Source organism: Spea bombifrons, chromosome 6 (assembly GCF_027358695.1).
Source record: "Spea bombifrons isolate aSpeBom1 chromosome 6, aSpeBom1.2.pri, whole genome shotgun sequence".
Lineage (NCBI taxonomy): Eukaryota > Metazoa > Chordata > Amphibia > Anura > Pelobatidae > Spea > Spea bombifrons.
The window spans coordinates 39,630,886-39,648,844 of record NC_071092.1 but is presented as its reverse complement, the minus strand read 5'-3'; the positions used below and the strand labels follow the sequence as shown (position 1 = coordinate 39,648,844).

General features: G+C 41.7%; 1 protein-coding gene across 3 annotated transcripts; it reads left to right on the top strand.

Annotated features, from left to right (window-relative positions):
• Positions 1–958: 958 nt before the first annotated feature.
• On the top strand, positions 959–13,036 carry PODN (podocan). Of its 3 annotated transcripts, none has more exons than XM_053468950.1 (11): positions 959–1,149; positions 3,576–3,858; positions 4,938–5,031; positions 5,757–5,821; positions 8,202–8,311; positions 8,561–8,717; positions 8,950–9,065; positions 9,318–9,975; positions 10,753–10,901; positions 11,839–12,022; positions 12,762–13,036. In XM_053468950.1, exons 2-10 carry the CDS (start codon positions 3,580–3,582, stop codon positions 12,005–12,007), a joined length of 1,797 nt encoding a protein of 598 aa, XP_053324925.1. In that variant the 5' UTR covers positions 959–1,149; positions 3,576–3,579; the 3' UTR covers positions 12,008–12,022; positions 12,762–13,036. The 3 variants fall into 3 exon arrangements, with proteins under 3 accessions (XP_053324925.1, XP_053324926.1, XP_053324924.1); XM_053468951.1 differs by having other exon boundaries at positions 960–1,142; positions 12,765–13,036; XM_053468949.1 differs by having other exon boundaries at positions 962–1,142.
• The last annotated feature ends 4,923 nt before the right edge of the window (positions 13,037–17,959 follow it).

Here is a 17,959-nt window from a genome sequence, read left to right as displayed (position 1 = left end):
CCAAACCTACATTGTGTTGCTTTGTCGGAGCCTCCAGAGTCACAGAGGGTTTTAGAGACATTAAGCGTTTTTGGGAAGTTATCAGACATATTTCAGGGCGAGGTAGTAGGAGAGGGCATCTCATATGCCCTGGGATTCGGTGGGTCGTGCACTCCGAGTCCTGCACCGGTTATACATCAAGTTAAAACAGGACACTAATGTGAATGCCACTAAACCGATTAGTCAAGTGTCAGGATGTTAACGGAAAGTAAACCAAATCCCTGAAAGCAGCGAGCCTGAGAAACACTAAAATTTTAAAGTGTTAGTGATGCAGCGAGTTAAAGCCTGCAAAATGACATCATCACCAAGCTTTGCAGACTTCATTTGATGCGTTCTGAGGTTTGCGGTAAAACTGGAGCAGATTCGCTGTTCTAACTTTGTACATCAGTCCTATAATACTGGATCCAATACCATCAGGTGCATGCGCTCCATCCGCCTGGCCCAGGAGCTTGCACTCTATGATGCCGGAACAGGCAGTATAAAGTGCAGTAAGTAAGATGTACTTCTGGGTCGGTAACATTCTCTATTAACAATGCTGTACACTCTAGTGTCAGGACAGTATACCAGGTGCAGTTCTGTACACTTTATTTTTAGGACAGTATACCAGGTGTAGCTCCGTACACTTCATGTTTAGGACAGTATACCAGGTGCAGTACAGTCCATTCCGTTATCACGACAGTATACCAAATTCTGTGCTGTACACTCCGTATATAAGACAGTATACCAGGTGCCGTACGGTGCACGCCACGTGCAGAAAAGAACACCAGAAGCAGTGCAGTAAGTCCCGTGTGCAGGACGGTATGCCCGGCGCTGGGTAATCAGTCCCGTTCACGCTGCAGGGCTGGCGGGGCACGGGACTTGGTACGGGCTGGGCCGGTCCCGTAGCTGCCGGTATAAATGGATTCGCTCCGGCTCCCTCCTCCCCTCCCGGCTTCCTGACAATCTCCCAAAAGCCTGACATCTGCCAGGGGAGGCCGGACATCCCCCGCTCCCACATCTGGGCTGGATCCTGTTTACTGGGAGGCTGCAGACCGAGGGCTCCCTGTCATGGCATGAGGAGATCCGGCATCTGCTGCTGCCTGCCCTGCATCTGTGTCTGCGAGGTGAGGGGTAAGAGGGTATCTGGGGCTGCTACTCAGGGCAGCAGGGAGGAGCGGGGTGAGGAGGAGCGCTGTGTGTGTGTGATAGTGTGTGTTATAATGTGTGTGTAATGATGGTGTGTGTGATGATTGTGTGAGACTGTTTGTTACAGTGTGTGATGATGGTGTGTGTTATAGTGTGTGATGATAGTGTGTGTGATGGTGTGTGTGAGATGATGGTGTGTATTATAGTGTGATGATCATGTGTGTGATGATAGTGTGTGTTATAGTGTGTGTGATGATGGTGTGTGTTATAATGTGTGTTATAGTGTGTGTATTATAGTATGTGTGTGTTGATGGTGTGTGTTATAATGTGTGTTATAGTGTGTGTGGTGATGATCATGTGTGTGATGATGGTGTGTGCGATGATCAGTGTGGCCAGTTGGCTGCTCATGGAGAAAGCTCACCTCCAGCCCTATTGGTGGGGCCCGGGGTCAGGCAGGAGCCGGCTGCATTCCATAAGCTCTTGGCTGTACATTATAGACAATGATCAGGTGTTGATTAGAAATTCCATTTCCAGGTTATCAGGACAGGTGCAGCCGGTCACACCGAACCTTACCTAATAGGTCTGTAAATTATCAGGACAGGTGCAGCCGGTCACACCGAACCTTACCTAATAGGTCTGTAAATTATCAGGACAGGTGCAGCCAGTGCTGGGTTTACACCTGATGACATGTAACTTCGCTGTGTATTATCAGGACAGGCTCAGGTAACCTGATTGCAGCACTGAGTTCACGCAGATACTCAGGAGCCCCAGAGTTTGGATTCCATCTGATGGATTGGGAGCTCCTCACATGTTTATCCCGTGGTGGGATTTTCCCTTATATGTGATGTGACTGCAGAGAATCAGGACAGGCTCAGACGGCACATCATTGCAAGCCCATCTGCTAAGTTCAATCTCCTAACATTATGTGATGTCATGAAACGATATTGCGTGGAGTTTCTGCCAAATAGAATTCATCGAGTTAGTTCCGGATCAGTCACGTGCCGACCAGAACTAAAGCAAAACTAAATCTTATCCTCGGATAAAGAACAGATCGACAGATTCCAGAGCATGAACCAGAACCACACCGATACAACGATAAAAAGAATTCACCTTCATGTCCCATACCTGACAACTATCACGGGTTTGAAGGGACTGTCACACTTGCCATCTCAGCTAAGAGTAGCCAGATGCCTGTTGTTTGCTCAACCCATTTCCACTTCAATATTGGAGGTCCGGTTAACGTTCTCCAACACGGCTCATTGTTTGCCAGCCTGTCATAGTAATGCATTGACACGGATATACAGAATTCCACGTGGGGCCCTGTGTTATTTCCACAGCACTCAGGGGCCCCAGTGGAACGTAGAAACCACCAGCGCTGCTCACACACGAGCCCGAAACGCCAAGTATTATCGGTGACTCCGGCCAAAAAAAATATAATATTAGTCTTCATCCCTAATGAACGTTTTCCAAGAAACTAGAATGTGGTGATTAGGAGAACATCTGGGAGCAGTCTGTGTAATCCGCAACATCGCAAGACCCGGACCGTCATGTTGTAATATTATGCATTCTATGTCACTTTTCATCATTCAGCGGGGTAACAGATCACACTCACCTTATTCCGACCCAACGGTGGAATTTGGCAGGCTGGGACCTCTCCTGGCTGGAAGCCCTTTCACTGATGTCCCTCGCTTCCGGAATGTCTGAAAACGCTCCAGACGTTAAAGAGGAGCAGTCGCTTGTGGTTTTGTTCGTCACTTAGTGCAATTGTTTTGAGATAACGGACTGGGGAGGGATAAATGTGCAGATCATGAAAGCAAGAAATGAATGGTCTACAAATAAGTGGGTTTGTAATATTATTATTATTAATATTATTATTGTTATACATACAGACACATCAGGAGATGAGAACCGTGCCCGTGAGCTTGCCATCTAGCCTTACGCTACTTTTATAATATATATATATATAATTTGTTAACATGGATAGATAGGTCTATTTAGTGAATACCTTATACATGTGTACTCGGTCTGGATAACCCATAGAAGATGCGTTTGCAAATAGTTCCCAGAAGAGTCTTCTTCTCCCTCAAAGATCCTATGGACAATAGCTGCTATTCTTCAATAAAGGTTGAATATTCCATATAGTAAAATTGCGATCAACCTCAATTTTATTCAACTACTGTACATAATATCAAATATTAGCCTTTATTTTCATTGTGTTACATAAATGAGACCTATCGCTATTTTATTCTATGAGTTTTAATGATATTCTGCTATTGCTTGCTGTGCCTCATACAGTCACTTCCAGTGCGACAGTACCGTTTGCTAGTGAATGAATGTTAAGATCTTTTTTCAGCTCCATATAATTTTAAGTTAGTCAGCGACTAACGAGTGTCCCGTCCTTTCTTCTGCAGAGAAATGTGGCCCCTTGTCCAGGTCCTCGTTTATCTGTTGATGTCCTCCCATGGGATTCATGGACAGGAGGAGGAGGAAAAAGAATACGATTATATTTTAGAGATCGATCCAGAAGAGGATGCTGATGATGTTGTTGACAAGCGTGTTGAAGAAACCAAACCAAAGCTCACCTGTCCTAAAGATTGCACCTGTACCCAAGAAGGAGTAGTAGATTGCGCTGGAGTAGACCTGAAAGAGTTTCCAGTTGACCTTCCTGAATTTACCAACCATCTTTCCCTGCAGGTGAAATATACTCTGCAGCGCTGGTTTCCATTGTTCTTATCTTTTAATCATGTTTTCACTAATAGGGTTTGAATAACAGCCAGGTATCTTCCGTACACTTGCTCCAGTAGACTCTTGTATTCCTTAAACCCACCATTATACTGTATTCATTAAACTGCCTTGTTTTGTCATCTCCATACTACTTGCCAAACTTTCTGACCATGACCCTCCAGTATTGTAACATTTTCTCCAGGGTTTCTTGAGCAACCTTACACTGATCAGCCATAACCTTATGACACCCTGACTAATGTTGTCTAGATCCCCCTTTTGCCGGCAAAACAGCCCTGACCCGTCGAGGCATGGACTCCACTAGACCTCTGAGGGTGTGCTGTGGTATCTGCACCAATACGTTAGCAACAGATTCTTTAAGTCCTGTAAGTTGTGAGGTGCGGCCTCCGTGAATGCGTCCGGTTGCCATGTTTTCTCCAGGTAACCAACGCACCCGGCCATCCATGTGATGTAAAAGAAACCGTGGTTCATCAGACTGGGCCACCTTCTTCCATTGCTCTGTGGTCCAGTTTTTATGCTCACGTGCTCATTGTAAGCGCTTTCGGCAGTGGACAGGGGTCAGCATGGCCACCCCACAAGAGCTGCAGTTTTGGAGATGCTCTGACCCAGTCGTTTCGCCATCACAATTTATCCCTTCACAGAGCGGCTCAGATCCTTCTGCTTGCCCACTTTTCCTGCTTCTAACACATCAACTTTGAGGACGAAATCTTCACTCGCTGCCTAATATAGTGACAGATTATCAGTGTTATTCACTTCACCTGTCAGTGGTCATAATGTTATGGCTGATCGGTGTGCTTTCCAATTTAAAATCCAGTTATAGACTAACTTCGCCTCTTTACTTTATTAGACAGTAGGCGGTCTACCCAAGTGGTGCTCCCCAGTGAAAGAAACATCTCCTGGTCCTAGGAGGTCCCCCAAACTTCTTGGCTCTTCAAAACTGGCCCTAATCTATCACAACTGCAATATTTTAACACACAGTATAAATGTAATTATCCCTAATGTGGCTTTTGCTTTTTTGTGTATTGAAACAGAATAACCAAATTCAAGAAATACCCCCCGAAGATCTCATTAGACTTTACAAACTGGAGACCCTCAACCTGCAGAATAACCGTCTGGCATCACGAGGTAGGACGTCAGCACCGTAGGAGTCAGGGTAGCGTTATCGGGTTCTGTATGCATTATCATCGCTTATAAAAAGCATTTTAACGTATACATTGTATGACATAATACTAATTTTTCCCATTTTAAGGGCATTTAGAAAAGGGGTGCCTATTATATGAAAGCTGGAGTGAGCCTAGGGTGCAGGTTTAATTTAGTACCCATGTACATGTACACCTATCACAAAAAGTGCATGAGTATCACAGAAAAAACTGACCAATGAGAGATCGCCATAGAGAAAGGGAGGGATGAGCTATTGGCAAGCCAGTGAAAAATAGAAGGATGCAACATTTCTATTGGACGTTAGAACTTTCAGTTCTATATTAGAAGCAATCAGTTTAACGATCCATTGAGAAGAAACATATAATACTGCGTGGGAATTAATTTACATAATGAAAGGAGATCATTGAGGTGATCTTAGGAACCAATAGAATAGATGATGTCACAGCTGGGCGAACTATCTTCACGATGAGAGCATGGCTTGACCCAGTTCATCTAAAGCTGAAGAGCGCAAACCAAAATGAGTCCTCCCCAATCCATTATTGGATTGTATGTGATCCGGCAGAGGTGGTTAATTAATCAGCACAGACCAAGCAGAATGACAGAAGATTTACTACCATGGTGTACTGCGCACGTTTACTATGGACTGCATAACGTTACAAATTAGTGATAGCGTTTTCTCTCCTTCCCAGGTATCCCTGATGACCTGTTTGAGCAGTTGGAGAGCCTTAGTTATCTGTACCTTGCAAACAATAAGGTAAGCAGGTCGGTAAAACCCTACGCCTTCTTCAGAGTTGGGTTTATACCCTAATAGGTGATCAGGTTCCCCGCCATGCCACCACTCCATGGGCTGGTTGAGGAGATCAGAAATGAACCTTGTAGCTGGTCCATATTATGCACAGCCTCCATAGCAAACCCGTCCGGCCATTGTACATCCTTAATATGCCGCACACTGGGATATAACATCATACCCGGCACTCGGCATTGGAGAGGGGTGGCTGGGGTGCTGCTCTGGGTCAGGCACCGGGCAACACCTATCCAAAATACCCCACTGCCCTTAGGTCACATCACAACCACCAAATGAAATAAAGTTAAAGACCACAAGGGATAGACGTTGTATGCATTACTACTTTCAGCTGCCGTTATTTCATTCTCCATCCTTGTCAGTGACCCCAGTTTGACTTTTAGCTGTCTTTTAAATTGGCTTAATTCACCAAAAAGCCAAAAAATCTGCCATTTTTTTTTATGTGTACATCCACGGCTTTCATTACCCACTTTCTCTCAGATGCAGGACTTCTTGGAGTATAAAGGGTAGAAGAGAAGCTATTTTTTATATAAAACCCATATAAATTAAGGCAAGGTAAGGTTGACCCTTTAAAATTAGACATTCTTTTTTTGATCCTGAAAAATGTGGGAACTGAAGTCCAAATAAAAATAACTTATTTAAAAAAATAAATTAGAAAGCATGCTGAAATAGTTTGCCAAACCTGGGGATGTTTTAGGTTAAAAGACGAAAACATTTCACCCTGCTATGAGTTGACATTTTTCCGAAGCACTAATGCTGGGCTCTTTTCCATGAGAACTGGCAAGGACCTTTCTTAGCTTGGCGATGCTTTTACTGCTTCAGTGAAATTTAACCCTGTGGCATACATGGTACATTGTGCTGTGGGCAAATCCTGACCACAAAACATAATTGTAGGTTCAATAAGATGATACAGATCATTTGTATATCATTAGATAACTGCCATATATTGTACATTTGCTTGGAAATTCTGACAAGTGTGCCCAAACTTGTTTGTAAGTGGGGGAAATATTTTACTTTAAACCACTCTATGGCGATTGGCGACGCTTTGATCCATACATCTCTTTCAGGTTCCCCATGACCCTCATGCCCTCCTTTATCTTTATGTGTCATTAACCATAAACTGGGTGGGTCTGATCACTAATATTGAAAGCGTCCCATGCTAGGACGTCTCTTTATTGAAGGTGCCTTTACACGAGATATCAGACTCGATGGGCTGAATGTCATCAAAGAATAAACATGAACCAAAGAAATAAGACATAAGTTAAGATGATAGACCTCTGGGGGATGTAATGCATCTTAAGAATGGAGATTGAAGTAAAATTAAATCTAATGGAAATTTGTTATTATTGAATGTTACTTGAAATTGTCTTGCCCATCTACCTTTACATTTCAGATGTCTAGGATAATAAATATTTATTCTTAGCCAGTATGTATTGACATTTGCCGATTATAAATGATGCCCGGAGCCTTGCCTTGGCACGCCGGAGCCATACGAGCCAGTTGCGCCTGTAGCGGGAGGTTTTTTTCGCTGTTACACAAAGCAGCGGTCTGGCTCAGGACTCATTGAAGCCGATCCAGAGATCCAAGCCAGATAACGGTGCATTGAGATGTTCTTTGGCTCTTTCCGGACTGTTCCTCTCCAAGCTTGTATTATGTTTGGCCTAGAACACGTTCTGGATTGAAGCGCCAGATTAACTGAGATGTGTCGGGGATTTGTCACTTACTTTACAGCCTGTAAGAGCAGAAAAAGTCGCAGGGATGAAGTTACTATTAAGCTGTTTGCACATTAAGCCTTAGACTGACTAAGCAGGAATATAAAGCCTTTTACGAGCCTGTTAGACAGTGTAGTCCATTCTATTTGGAATGATGTTAATGTCTACGTCACTGGAACCTGTATGTGTGGCCCCTGCCTGCTTGAGCCAGATCTCCTAAAAGAAGACTTGTTCTCCAGCTGTTCTATAACAATAACTCCCACTTGAATTCTGAAAGATTTGTTTATTGAGATATGAAAACGTGGATTTTTCCATAACAGTCTTATATTAGTTTGCACTAGAGGTGAAGAAAGTATAGTATATACCAAACAAAGCAACACCATATAGTCCTTATCCGGATCAGATTTCAGAAGATGTTACAACTAAAGAGGCATTTAGCTTCCTACCAAAGATCTTTCTCTCTGCATTTATTTAACATGGAAAAAGTAGCATTAAATGTTTCCAGATCACGACACTTCCCTGGCTTTTTGCCATTATAAAGTCTTTGCCAGTGCTTTAAATTACAACCATTAACAAGACTCCGTTTGCAAATGTTTTATATATATTTTTCTTCTTTGTAGCTGACGCTGGCCCCCAGGTTCCTCCCAAGCTCTCTGATCAGCGCTGATTTTGCAGCCAATTATATCACTAAAATCTATGATATGACATTTGGACATAAACCAAATTTACGGTGAGTGGAAGAGCATCGTGTAGATGTATACAGGTGTGCACGTGTGTGTGTGTGTACAGGTGAATATGTATAAAGGTGGTACAGAGATATGTATCTCACGTTTGAACTTGTAGTACTATGATGACATCATTTTTACACCAGGTTATTAGATGATTAATAACTGTTACTATATAGAAATGCAATTAAAACAAAGCAGATGTATTTGAATATTTTTTCCTTATAGACTTTTCTTTTTTACACTCTCTACAGGTCGGTGTATCTGCATAACAACAAGCTGACCGACGCTGGCTTACCTGGCAATATGTTTAACAGCTCAGACAACGTGGAGATTCTTATAATGTCCAGCAACTTCCTGAAGTATGTTCCACAGAACCTGCCCCCCGCGCTATACAAACTGCATCTCAAGGTACCTGAGCTATTATATCCCTGGTGATTCTAGATCTCATTGAATGCACCTATACATACCTTAAGGTGTCAAAATGACATCTGTTATATTGATTGTAGTCTGTTAGATTTGACTTAAATGTGTTACTTACTTTAATGAACTTTTTGTCCATGCATTTCTATAAAGCTAATACATAGAATGCCACGCCATCACACTTATTCCTCATAGACTGTCACAACTTCTCTTCTTCCAGAATAACAAGCTAGAGAAGATCCCACCGGGGGCATTCAGTCACCTGTCTGATTTACGAGAGCTGTATCTGCAGAACAACCTCATCACCAATGAAGGAATGGACAATGAGACATTTACGTGAGTTACTGTCCGAGGCTTGTTTTTAAACATACTACTGTATGTCATAGGTTAGTCTCAACTAACATGTATTCAGGTCCACGTGAACATGTCCATGAGCTTTGTTTCGTTGCTGAGTCAATCCAAAAACATCTTTCCCTACACTGTTAAATTAAAAGAAAATGAGGTGTTGTTTTTAGAAGAATTGCCTGTGGCATTAAGGAATAAATGATAATTAATAATACCGTTTGTGCTGTAATCACTTGTTTCTAGGAAATTGAACAAGCTGGAATACCTAGATCTATCAAGTAATAATCTCATGCACATTCCAAGTGGATTGCCACGAAACATTGTTATACTCCATCTGGAAAAAAATAACATCAGGTCAATTTCCAATGATGTCCTGACCCAGATAAGAAATCTTGAGTACCTTCTTCTTCACAATAATAAACTCAGGGCTCGAGGAATTCATCCAGATGCCTTCTCGGGCCTAAAGAAGTTGCATACTGTGCATATGTACAATAACATGCTTGAGAAGGTGCCGGCAGGACTCCCTCGGAGGGTTAAGACCCTGATGCTTCTTCACAATCAGATCTCCAGCATTTCCAAGAATGATTTTGCCACCACGTATTTCTTAGAAGACCTGAACCTCAGCTACAACAAGATTATGAGCAGCACAGTCCACCGGGATGCTTTCCGAAAACTAAGGCTCCTCAAGACGCTAGAGCTATCGGGCAACAGCCTGAAGTCTGTGCCACATGGACTCCCAAAAAACTTAGAGATTCTGAAGTTGAAGGAGAATGAAATCAGCACAATTCCTCACGATACCCTGGCTGGAATGACAAAGTTGAAGGAGCTTTATCTGAGCAACAATAAACTTAAGATCAACTCTATCTATACGGGAGCCTGGGCAGAACTCAGTAGTCTCCAGGTGAGGTGGCTTCTCCAGTTCTTCAAGTCTTCTGTCTACAACTAAATGCTGAGATGGAGGAGGGTCAAGCATATACAACACATAGCATTGTCTATAACACACCAAAACCAAAAAATATTAAAACATTCAAACTTATGATAGCAAGTGCGAACAACTTTTTTTTAATTTTTTTTTTTATCTATGGCTTTTTCTGCATTTTGTATGCAATTCAAAATAATGTTTTATAAGAATGATGTTCTCAGACAATATATGCGTGGAGATAATCTATAGAAAATAACGTCTCAGTATACAAACATTTGTTAGATAACAGTGGGACAGGGAAAGATCTCTTAGTATTCCCTGCAAATTACCGTATATTTATTCCTGTCACCCCGTACCTCCATTGTTAAAATTGCTTGCATTTGTCGTAACTTGGCATGGGAAACATCTTAGAGGCGTAGAGAATTTAATGACCATTGTAAGTTAAAAACTGATGAGATCCCCAGACAAGCAGCTACAGGGGGTGGGAAACGTGAAAATACAGAGAGCAGAATACAGAAAGGACTGTTTAGAAAGAGCAGAGATATCACCATTGCCACGAGTGAAATGTTCCACGTCACTTACGCAGGATTGCTCTTTATATCAAACCTGGAAACAATAGACTGAACGTTTGTAGGTGTTTGTGAATTCAAACACTGCATTCACACACATCCACAATGCTCTCACATTCACCTATGTATTTTACTGTCCCACACATGGAGGTCTCTTGCTGATTGAAGTGGTTTATTTCTCTTTCAGTTGCTTGACCTGTCAGGAAATCAGCTGTCGTACGTTCCACCCGATCTCCCCGAGAGCCTCGAATACCTGTACCTTCAGAACAACCGGATTGTCACGGTGTCCGACAATGCCTTCGAATCCACCCCTAACATAAAGAGGATCTTCCTCAGGTAGTTAAAGTGACACAGAGTACATCAATATGTCACTACAGGTATTAAATGGCCTGGATTGGCCATGGGGCACACTGATGGCGCTTCCCACATACGTATCTTTATTCCTCTTCCTGGGTATACATGTAGCTGCAGGATCATACATTTGTAGCGTGTGGTCCCATGTATATAACAGGTGACTGCACACATGTCATTTATCAGCTGTGGGCCTTAAAGTGCCTGGGATCGTTTTAATTTTCAGTCCATTCCTGCTCTGCAGTATTTTGTTAATTATCTGCATTCCAGGTCCTGATATTTAATCATGTAAGATTGTAGCCTGTCACGCACAACACTTTATTACACTAAAAACTTCTGTAAAGATGTCACTCATTTATGCATTTCAATAAATTTTTTGACAGTTGTGGAAGAGGTCCTGTAACATATTTCGAGTCTTTGTTCCACAACAGGGGTGTCCTCGTCACACCCTGACTCAATCCCTGAGAGTTAACTAGCCTAAAGTGAGGAGGACCCACTAAACTAGTGTTTAGGGGAGAAATGGGACAGGCAGGCAGGCTGTTAAGGGGGCAGAGGTGGCACAGCCAGGCAATTTAAGGGGCAAGGATGGCACATGCATGCTGTTTTAGGGGCAGGAGTGGCACAGACAGGCTGTTTCAGGGGCAGAGGCTGTACAGGCCTGTAGTTGGCGGGGCAGAGGTGGTACAGGCAGGCTGTTTCAGGGGCAGAGATGGCACAGACGAGCTGCTTGGGGACAAAGATGGCACAGACAAGCCCTGTGGCTTCTAGTTATACCCCTGGTGTAGCGCATGGACACATGAGCTTGACTACCCAAAAAAATATATGGGGCTGGTGTCCAGGGCTGCTTTTCATTCCCAGTCCAGCCATGCTCCCAAAAATGTTTTATCCTCTCATGTTAACAGTCTGACCATCTGTTCTTTAGGTTTAACCTGCTCACTCCTGGGACAGTAAAAGAGACTGCCTTCCATGGTTTAGACAAACTGCAAGTCCTGGACATTGAGAGTCATCTGTCCTTGCGCAAGGTGACCAAAAAGAAGGAAATGGAAAAAGAGAGAGAAGAAGAGGAAGAAGAAGAATACAGGAAAAGATAAAACCTTTAACTCCAAGTATGTGAGGATTAATACAGCTTCTGCCAAGCTTTGATACTCTGTTCGCTTTAACTAATGATTATCTCGACCCAACTCACACAAACAGAACTAACGACCATACATGTAGATATCCGCTATGGCAGTGAGCGTATATTTTTGTGTATTTCCATTACAATATTTTGTGTACATTTTAAATATTATTACATAATTGTGTGTGGAGTAGATGGAATTGTGGGACAATATAAAAAAAGTGAATAAAAACATTTTGTATTAAAATATAGATATTTATACCCCAGTGTAGGATTACCTGCATAGCTTACATGTCTTGTTATTTTATTCCTTTATTGTCTATTCAAGAGCAATGTCTGTCTTTTTAGTTTACCTGGTTTACCTTCACAAAAGGCAAAATATAACACATCATGAAAGTGAGTAATAGGAATATAGTTCATTACATGAACAAATAAAAAAAGTTACTTTCTAGCCATAAGACAAACATTCCTGAAAAAATATGAATGAGGTAAGAATAGTAAATAAATATTTCTAGTATCTAGTAATGGTTTTAGGGTTTAGCAGTGCTTTAAATAATATTTTAAATAATGCATTTATTTTTTTTAAAAGGTGTTAAGTAGGTGGCACATCATCTTTAAATTATTAACTGTACAGCGCTTCTACCAATGTTTTTTTTATTTCTGTCATGGATCTCCTTTTATCTTTAAATTAGAAAACAACTGAGTGATCTTCTTATCCTTCTGACCAGCAGGTTGCTCCTAATGCGGAGAGAGACCTATGAGGAACGTGAGGAGACACCATCTATCGCACCGTCCTCGCTCTGCAGGAGGACCTGCCTTGTGTCAGTTTCGTGCCTTACTTTGCTTTGCTGTAAACAACGGTTGCCTCTGGAGGTGAAAGCATTAAAAAGCTTAAGAATTCACTTAGAAGTTCTGAGCAGCTCAGAATGGACCTTGCAAAAGCTGGCTTTTGTTGTGTTTTTATAATCTGTTTCAGATTTACAAATAAATGAGTAGATTAAAATTAGTCTTCCTAATATTATTGGCTTCTCCATATTGCCTGTGTTATTCATTATGTTATTTTGGTAGGATTGACCAGCTAGATAGTTTTAAATAAATCATTTACACTTTATGAAGTTTATCTCTTGTGATGTTACACTAGAGAAGAAGCAATACAAGCAACCCAACCCTATCCACATAAAATTGAAGAGTGGCCTGGGCAAAAATAGTCAATCCTAAATAACTTCCTCTACATTACACCCTGCTTAGTAGCATCTTCAATTGTTACTTATTATTACTATTATTACTATTATTACTTGATTGAGTCTGCCTTGTGTCCCAGCCACACTGACCGGCCCTGGCTGACACATTGTAGCAAACGGAGCCAGCAACATGGCAATGGAGAGCAAAGCATTCCTGAAGATACGGCGACCATTAATATCTGACTGGTATGGCTCCAGTTAAATGCATTTCAGCAAGATGTCCTTGCCTGGAGGTCTAATGTGGCTTAGAGAAGATAGACAGACAGACTGACACATATAGTGTAATCACACCCAGGATTTTCTTACTCATGGTCTGAACTGTATCACTCGCTCAGCCTTGGCAGGCGGATGCTATTAACGCATACCTCCCTGAGGCCTGGAAAGCTTACCCTAAAGTCAATGCACAAAACAGTCCATAATAAAATGATTCTTTATGTTATGTGGAAATATCTGTAGTTTATGACACATTAAGGTTTTTTTTAAGTTGGCACTGCTGTTTGGGAATAATTTTGGATTCCATCTTTTATGACATGACCATAAAGGCAACAGAAAGAAAGAATTATGTAGAATAGTATAATATTACTTTAACTAAGCAGGAAGAACTAGTCGCTTAAACAGCATGGGCATTGCCTGGTGGGTTTATTCCCATTTTGGTAGCCTGTATGGGTGTAGGCTACACCTGTATGCATATGATTTGGACCAAACACAGGTTGCGCTAGAAAGCAGATGAGGAGATCAGGAGATCTCCCTCTGACCAGGTTGTAATAGAGTTGGATCAAACCTCCATATAACTGGTTTATACACTGTGTACCTCCATTTATAGAGTGTGGACCCCTGGGTTGTACACTAATTGCAGTGCAAGAGCTGGTTCCTCCACCTGGATTTATGTACCTGTTTTTTTTTCTTTTCACTGTGAGGGTGCTCTGTGTGTCCAGTTTAGAGCCGCAGCCAAAGCTAGAACCTCCGTAAATCTTCTGACAAAGCACACACACCGTAGGGATATGCCTTGTCTTCCTTCCCTCCCCGGCCAAAAGGCTTGCTGGTCACCCTCCCAATACAAGGAGGGGAACCACTGTAACCATAAGGAAGAGATGGGGAGCCACAAGGCATCCACCATCTCTCCCACCGGAAAAGGTGGTGTCCAGCTTTAAATCAGTGTCCGTTTCCATTTATCAAGAGAAAAAAAATAATTGTTACACGTGCACACAAAGAAGAGCAATTCATGAGGCCAAAGCAAAAAAACATCCAACCATTCAGCCTTGGCTGTTTTTTTTTAAAAAAAATTAAAAATCTTCATATGCCAAGCCCATAAGGGTCAAGGCTTCTTTGCCTTTTGGCTTAGATCAAGTGAGTACTAGCCTTAGGGCTGGGGATGGCGTAAGAGAGCCTGAGGTGAGTATGTGGGAGGCATACTTTTTTTTTTTTTTTTTTTTACTTTGCACGGGTTGATAAGCATGTTGTATTCGCCTTGGATCCCCTCATGATGCACTTTTTTATATACCCACTCTTACTTTTTATATACCCATTGGCTGGGGCCTGTCACTGGCACTTATTTTGGCACTGCCACTTTTCAGTTTTTTCAGATTCAGAGCACGTTCGATTGAGTTAAGCACCATTGGGTCACCTGAAGCTATGGTTTTTTCTTGGTGAGTGTCTTGCATCCTTTCTGTTCCCAGCATATGTTGAGTTCTTAGGTAAGAGACATCAGAGGAATAAAGAAGGGGATAGAGATTTTGGCCCCACTAGGGTAATCTGCTCCTAGTGACTCAGGGGCATTCTCCACTTTGGGCCAGTTTCCATGGGACAAATCACATACGCGATTCAGGCGCCACAGGCAGCCGTCTGAGATGCCTGGAGTTAAGACCGGCCCTGATCATTTAATTGCGTGTGTTCTCTGCCTGTCCCTGAATGACCTTTGAGTGGAACCAGTGACATTATTACTGTAACGTAGGTTCAGAAATAACACAATCTCTTTCTGAAGGAGAGGAATGCAACGTTACTGTAGGGAGATTTTATAGCGGAAAGTTTGCCGAGCACAATTTTCTGTAAATGAATCATCAAATTGAATGAAATTGCCATAACTCCCAGCACAATTAACAAAACATATTGGGTTCTCCATGCATTGACCACATCCTTCACATGTCTGAGATTAATGTTTTATTTGGTTTTGTATATCATGAAACCCTGCAAACGTCTGAGATTTAATCTGTTAGGCAAGTTGTGTTCCTCCCAGTGAATTAATATAGTGACCAAATGAACAATTATGACAGAAATTTATTTTTTAATTAAGGGGGTAGTAGAAGTATTATTAAGCACTCATCTACAGACACCAGACAAGCCAGAAGGTTTGTTTTTCCCTCAGAAATCTCATGGTGCTGCCACAACCACAAGGGATTCTGGGTAGACACGTCCAAATAAGGTCAATAATTATTACCTTTTGCCTCTATATCCACTTTATACATGGATCTCTTGAAAGTAATTGCCCGCTGTACAAGACAGCCTTTAGACAAAACCCAGGAATGTATAAAGTGGATATAGAGGCAAAAGGTTATTGTTGACCTTATTTGCATGTGCCTACCCAGAATCCCTTGTGGTTGTGGCAGCACCATGAGATCTCTGAGGGAAACACAAGTCTTCTGGCTTGTCTGGTGTCTGTAGATGAGTGTTACAGAAAGATTAATAAATAATATTTAGGGGGCATCCAAGTGCAGATCGCAAGGGCTGGTAGATGATTACATGAGTAATGGAGGTGGTTTGGTCAAAGGTGCTGTTGTATTGTTCACTCTGTAGGTTTAATCACACAAAACAAAATTTTAAAAAGGTTTTAAGAACCAGTCTGCTTTTGCGCCATTTGACAATCAAGTGTCCCTGGCAAATGTATAAATGAAGATTTTATGTGATTAAAACATTTTTAATGTGTTTAGTTAACAAAACTGCTAAGCAGAATAGGTGCTTACCCCCTTATTACCAATAGTGTTTAGTACCCTATAAATATATTTATTTTGTTTAATTTTTATCATATGTCGGTTTAATCAAGATTCCCCTGTTCTGTATTGGATTTACCCACACAGGTTAGACTTCTTTATTTTCCGGACAAATAGGATTTTCTTTTAAAACCACAGAAACATACAAGACATAATAATTATGAGTGCCAGTATGTAAATAAAAACATATAATAAAATATTAAAAAAATGTTTTTATTGCACTTTCACTTAGGATTTGTTTAACACAGAAGTGCACCTGTTGAGCAGTTACCCTTTCTAGATTTGGCAGGAATATCCACAAACATATTTTTATGTTCTAGAGTGCAGAACATATATATATATATATATATATATATATATATATATATATATATATATATATATATATATATATAATTCTTTTACCTATAGTGCTAGGGCAAAAAATAATTGGTTTCAATTGTTCTCAGCGCAGTATGGATGGAGATTCCTTTTTGTATTAAATCTTATGGGCTCCCTATAAAGATTATCTTTCTTTTTTATTTGTATTCTGCTTCTTGGAAGTGTGGGAAACTTTCTTCCTCCCTCTGATTTCCCCTGCACTGATCACAGTAATGATCAGCAAGTATGGCTCTATAGCCCTGCATTGCTGATTGCAATGTGGGTGATCAGCCAGAAGGGAGAGCAATCAGAAATTTCAGCAGGATCTGCAGACCCTCTTGGCTCTCATCTCTCCTCCAAAGTCCTTCCGGCGGGCGCCAACATTGATAACAGTGTACAGACTCTCACGCAGGCCGGCCTTTACACGCGATCTGTCAGCAGGAAGCCAGTGATGCTGACCTCTTCTGATGTTAGTCTAGGCTGCCAATGCAGCAGCAAAGACATGACACTGCTTCTGCAAAAAAGGCTGGACGTAATGGTACGTCATAAGGGACATCTTGGCGATAGGGAAACTCAAGAACACCCTTTTCAAATGTTTATAAATTCCTTTATTCTCTAAAAAAATCAAAGAAGCAATATTGTACCCCATAGCATGATAGCCTTTTACATTTGTTTTAATAGCCATTTTTTTCCCATCGTGCTTATGCATAGCCAAGCTCTGCCACCAATCCTGATCTTTAACGTGAATGTATGTTATTTACAGGTTTTACATAATCAGCTCATTGATAATGAAACAAACTCCTTTATTGAGCATAGGTTTGATACACCCCCTAATGCTGCCATCCTTGCATTCAAGTGCACAACTCTCTGAAGCTCGCTGTGATGCCCCCTGCAGGCTGGCTGCATATATTGCTGCAGGGCTCGCTCCAGTTAGACATTTTCGGCAGGGACTGTGCAGATCCTCAGAACATCCTCAAATACTGCTTTCTTACCAAGAAATGTAAAAAAATAACCTAGAGACGCAGGGAAGCAGTGCTTCATATAGGGCAATTCATATGCCCAGTGGTGCCTCTGGCCGACATACTCGCCTGATTTTCAGCGTTGGGCCAGCCACGGGCCATGCACTACATGAGCAGAAAAAAGTAGCGAGCGGGTTGCGCATATCCTGATTTTTGTCATCAAAAAATAAACACAACGCTGCTGGTCTGCTTAATAAATGTAGTCCCCAAAGCAGTATATAGCATTGGAAGAGGCCAGTACTTGCTGAATGGTCGCCTCAGCTACACAACAGATAACCTTATCTTAAATAGGAAATAAAGAGAAGTATTAAGGCTGTGCTCT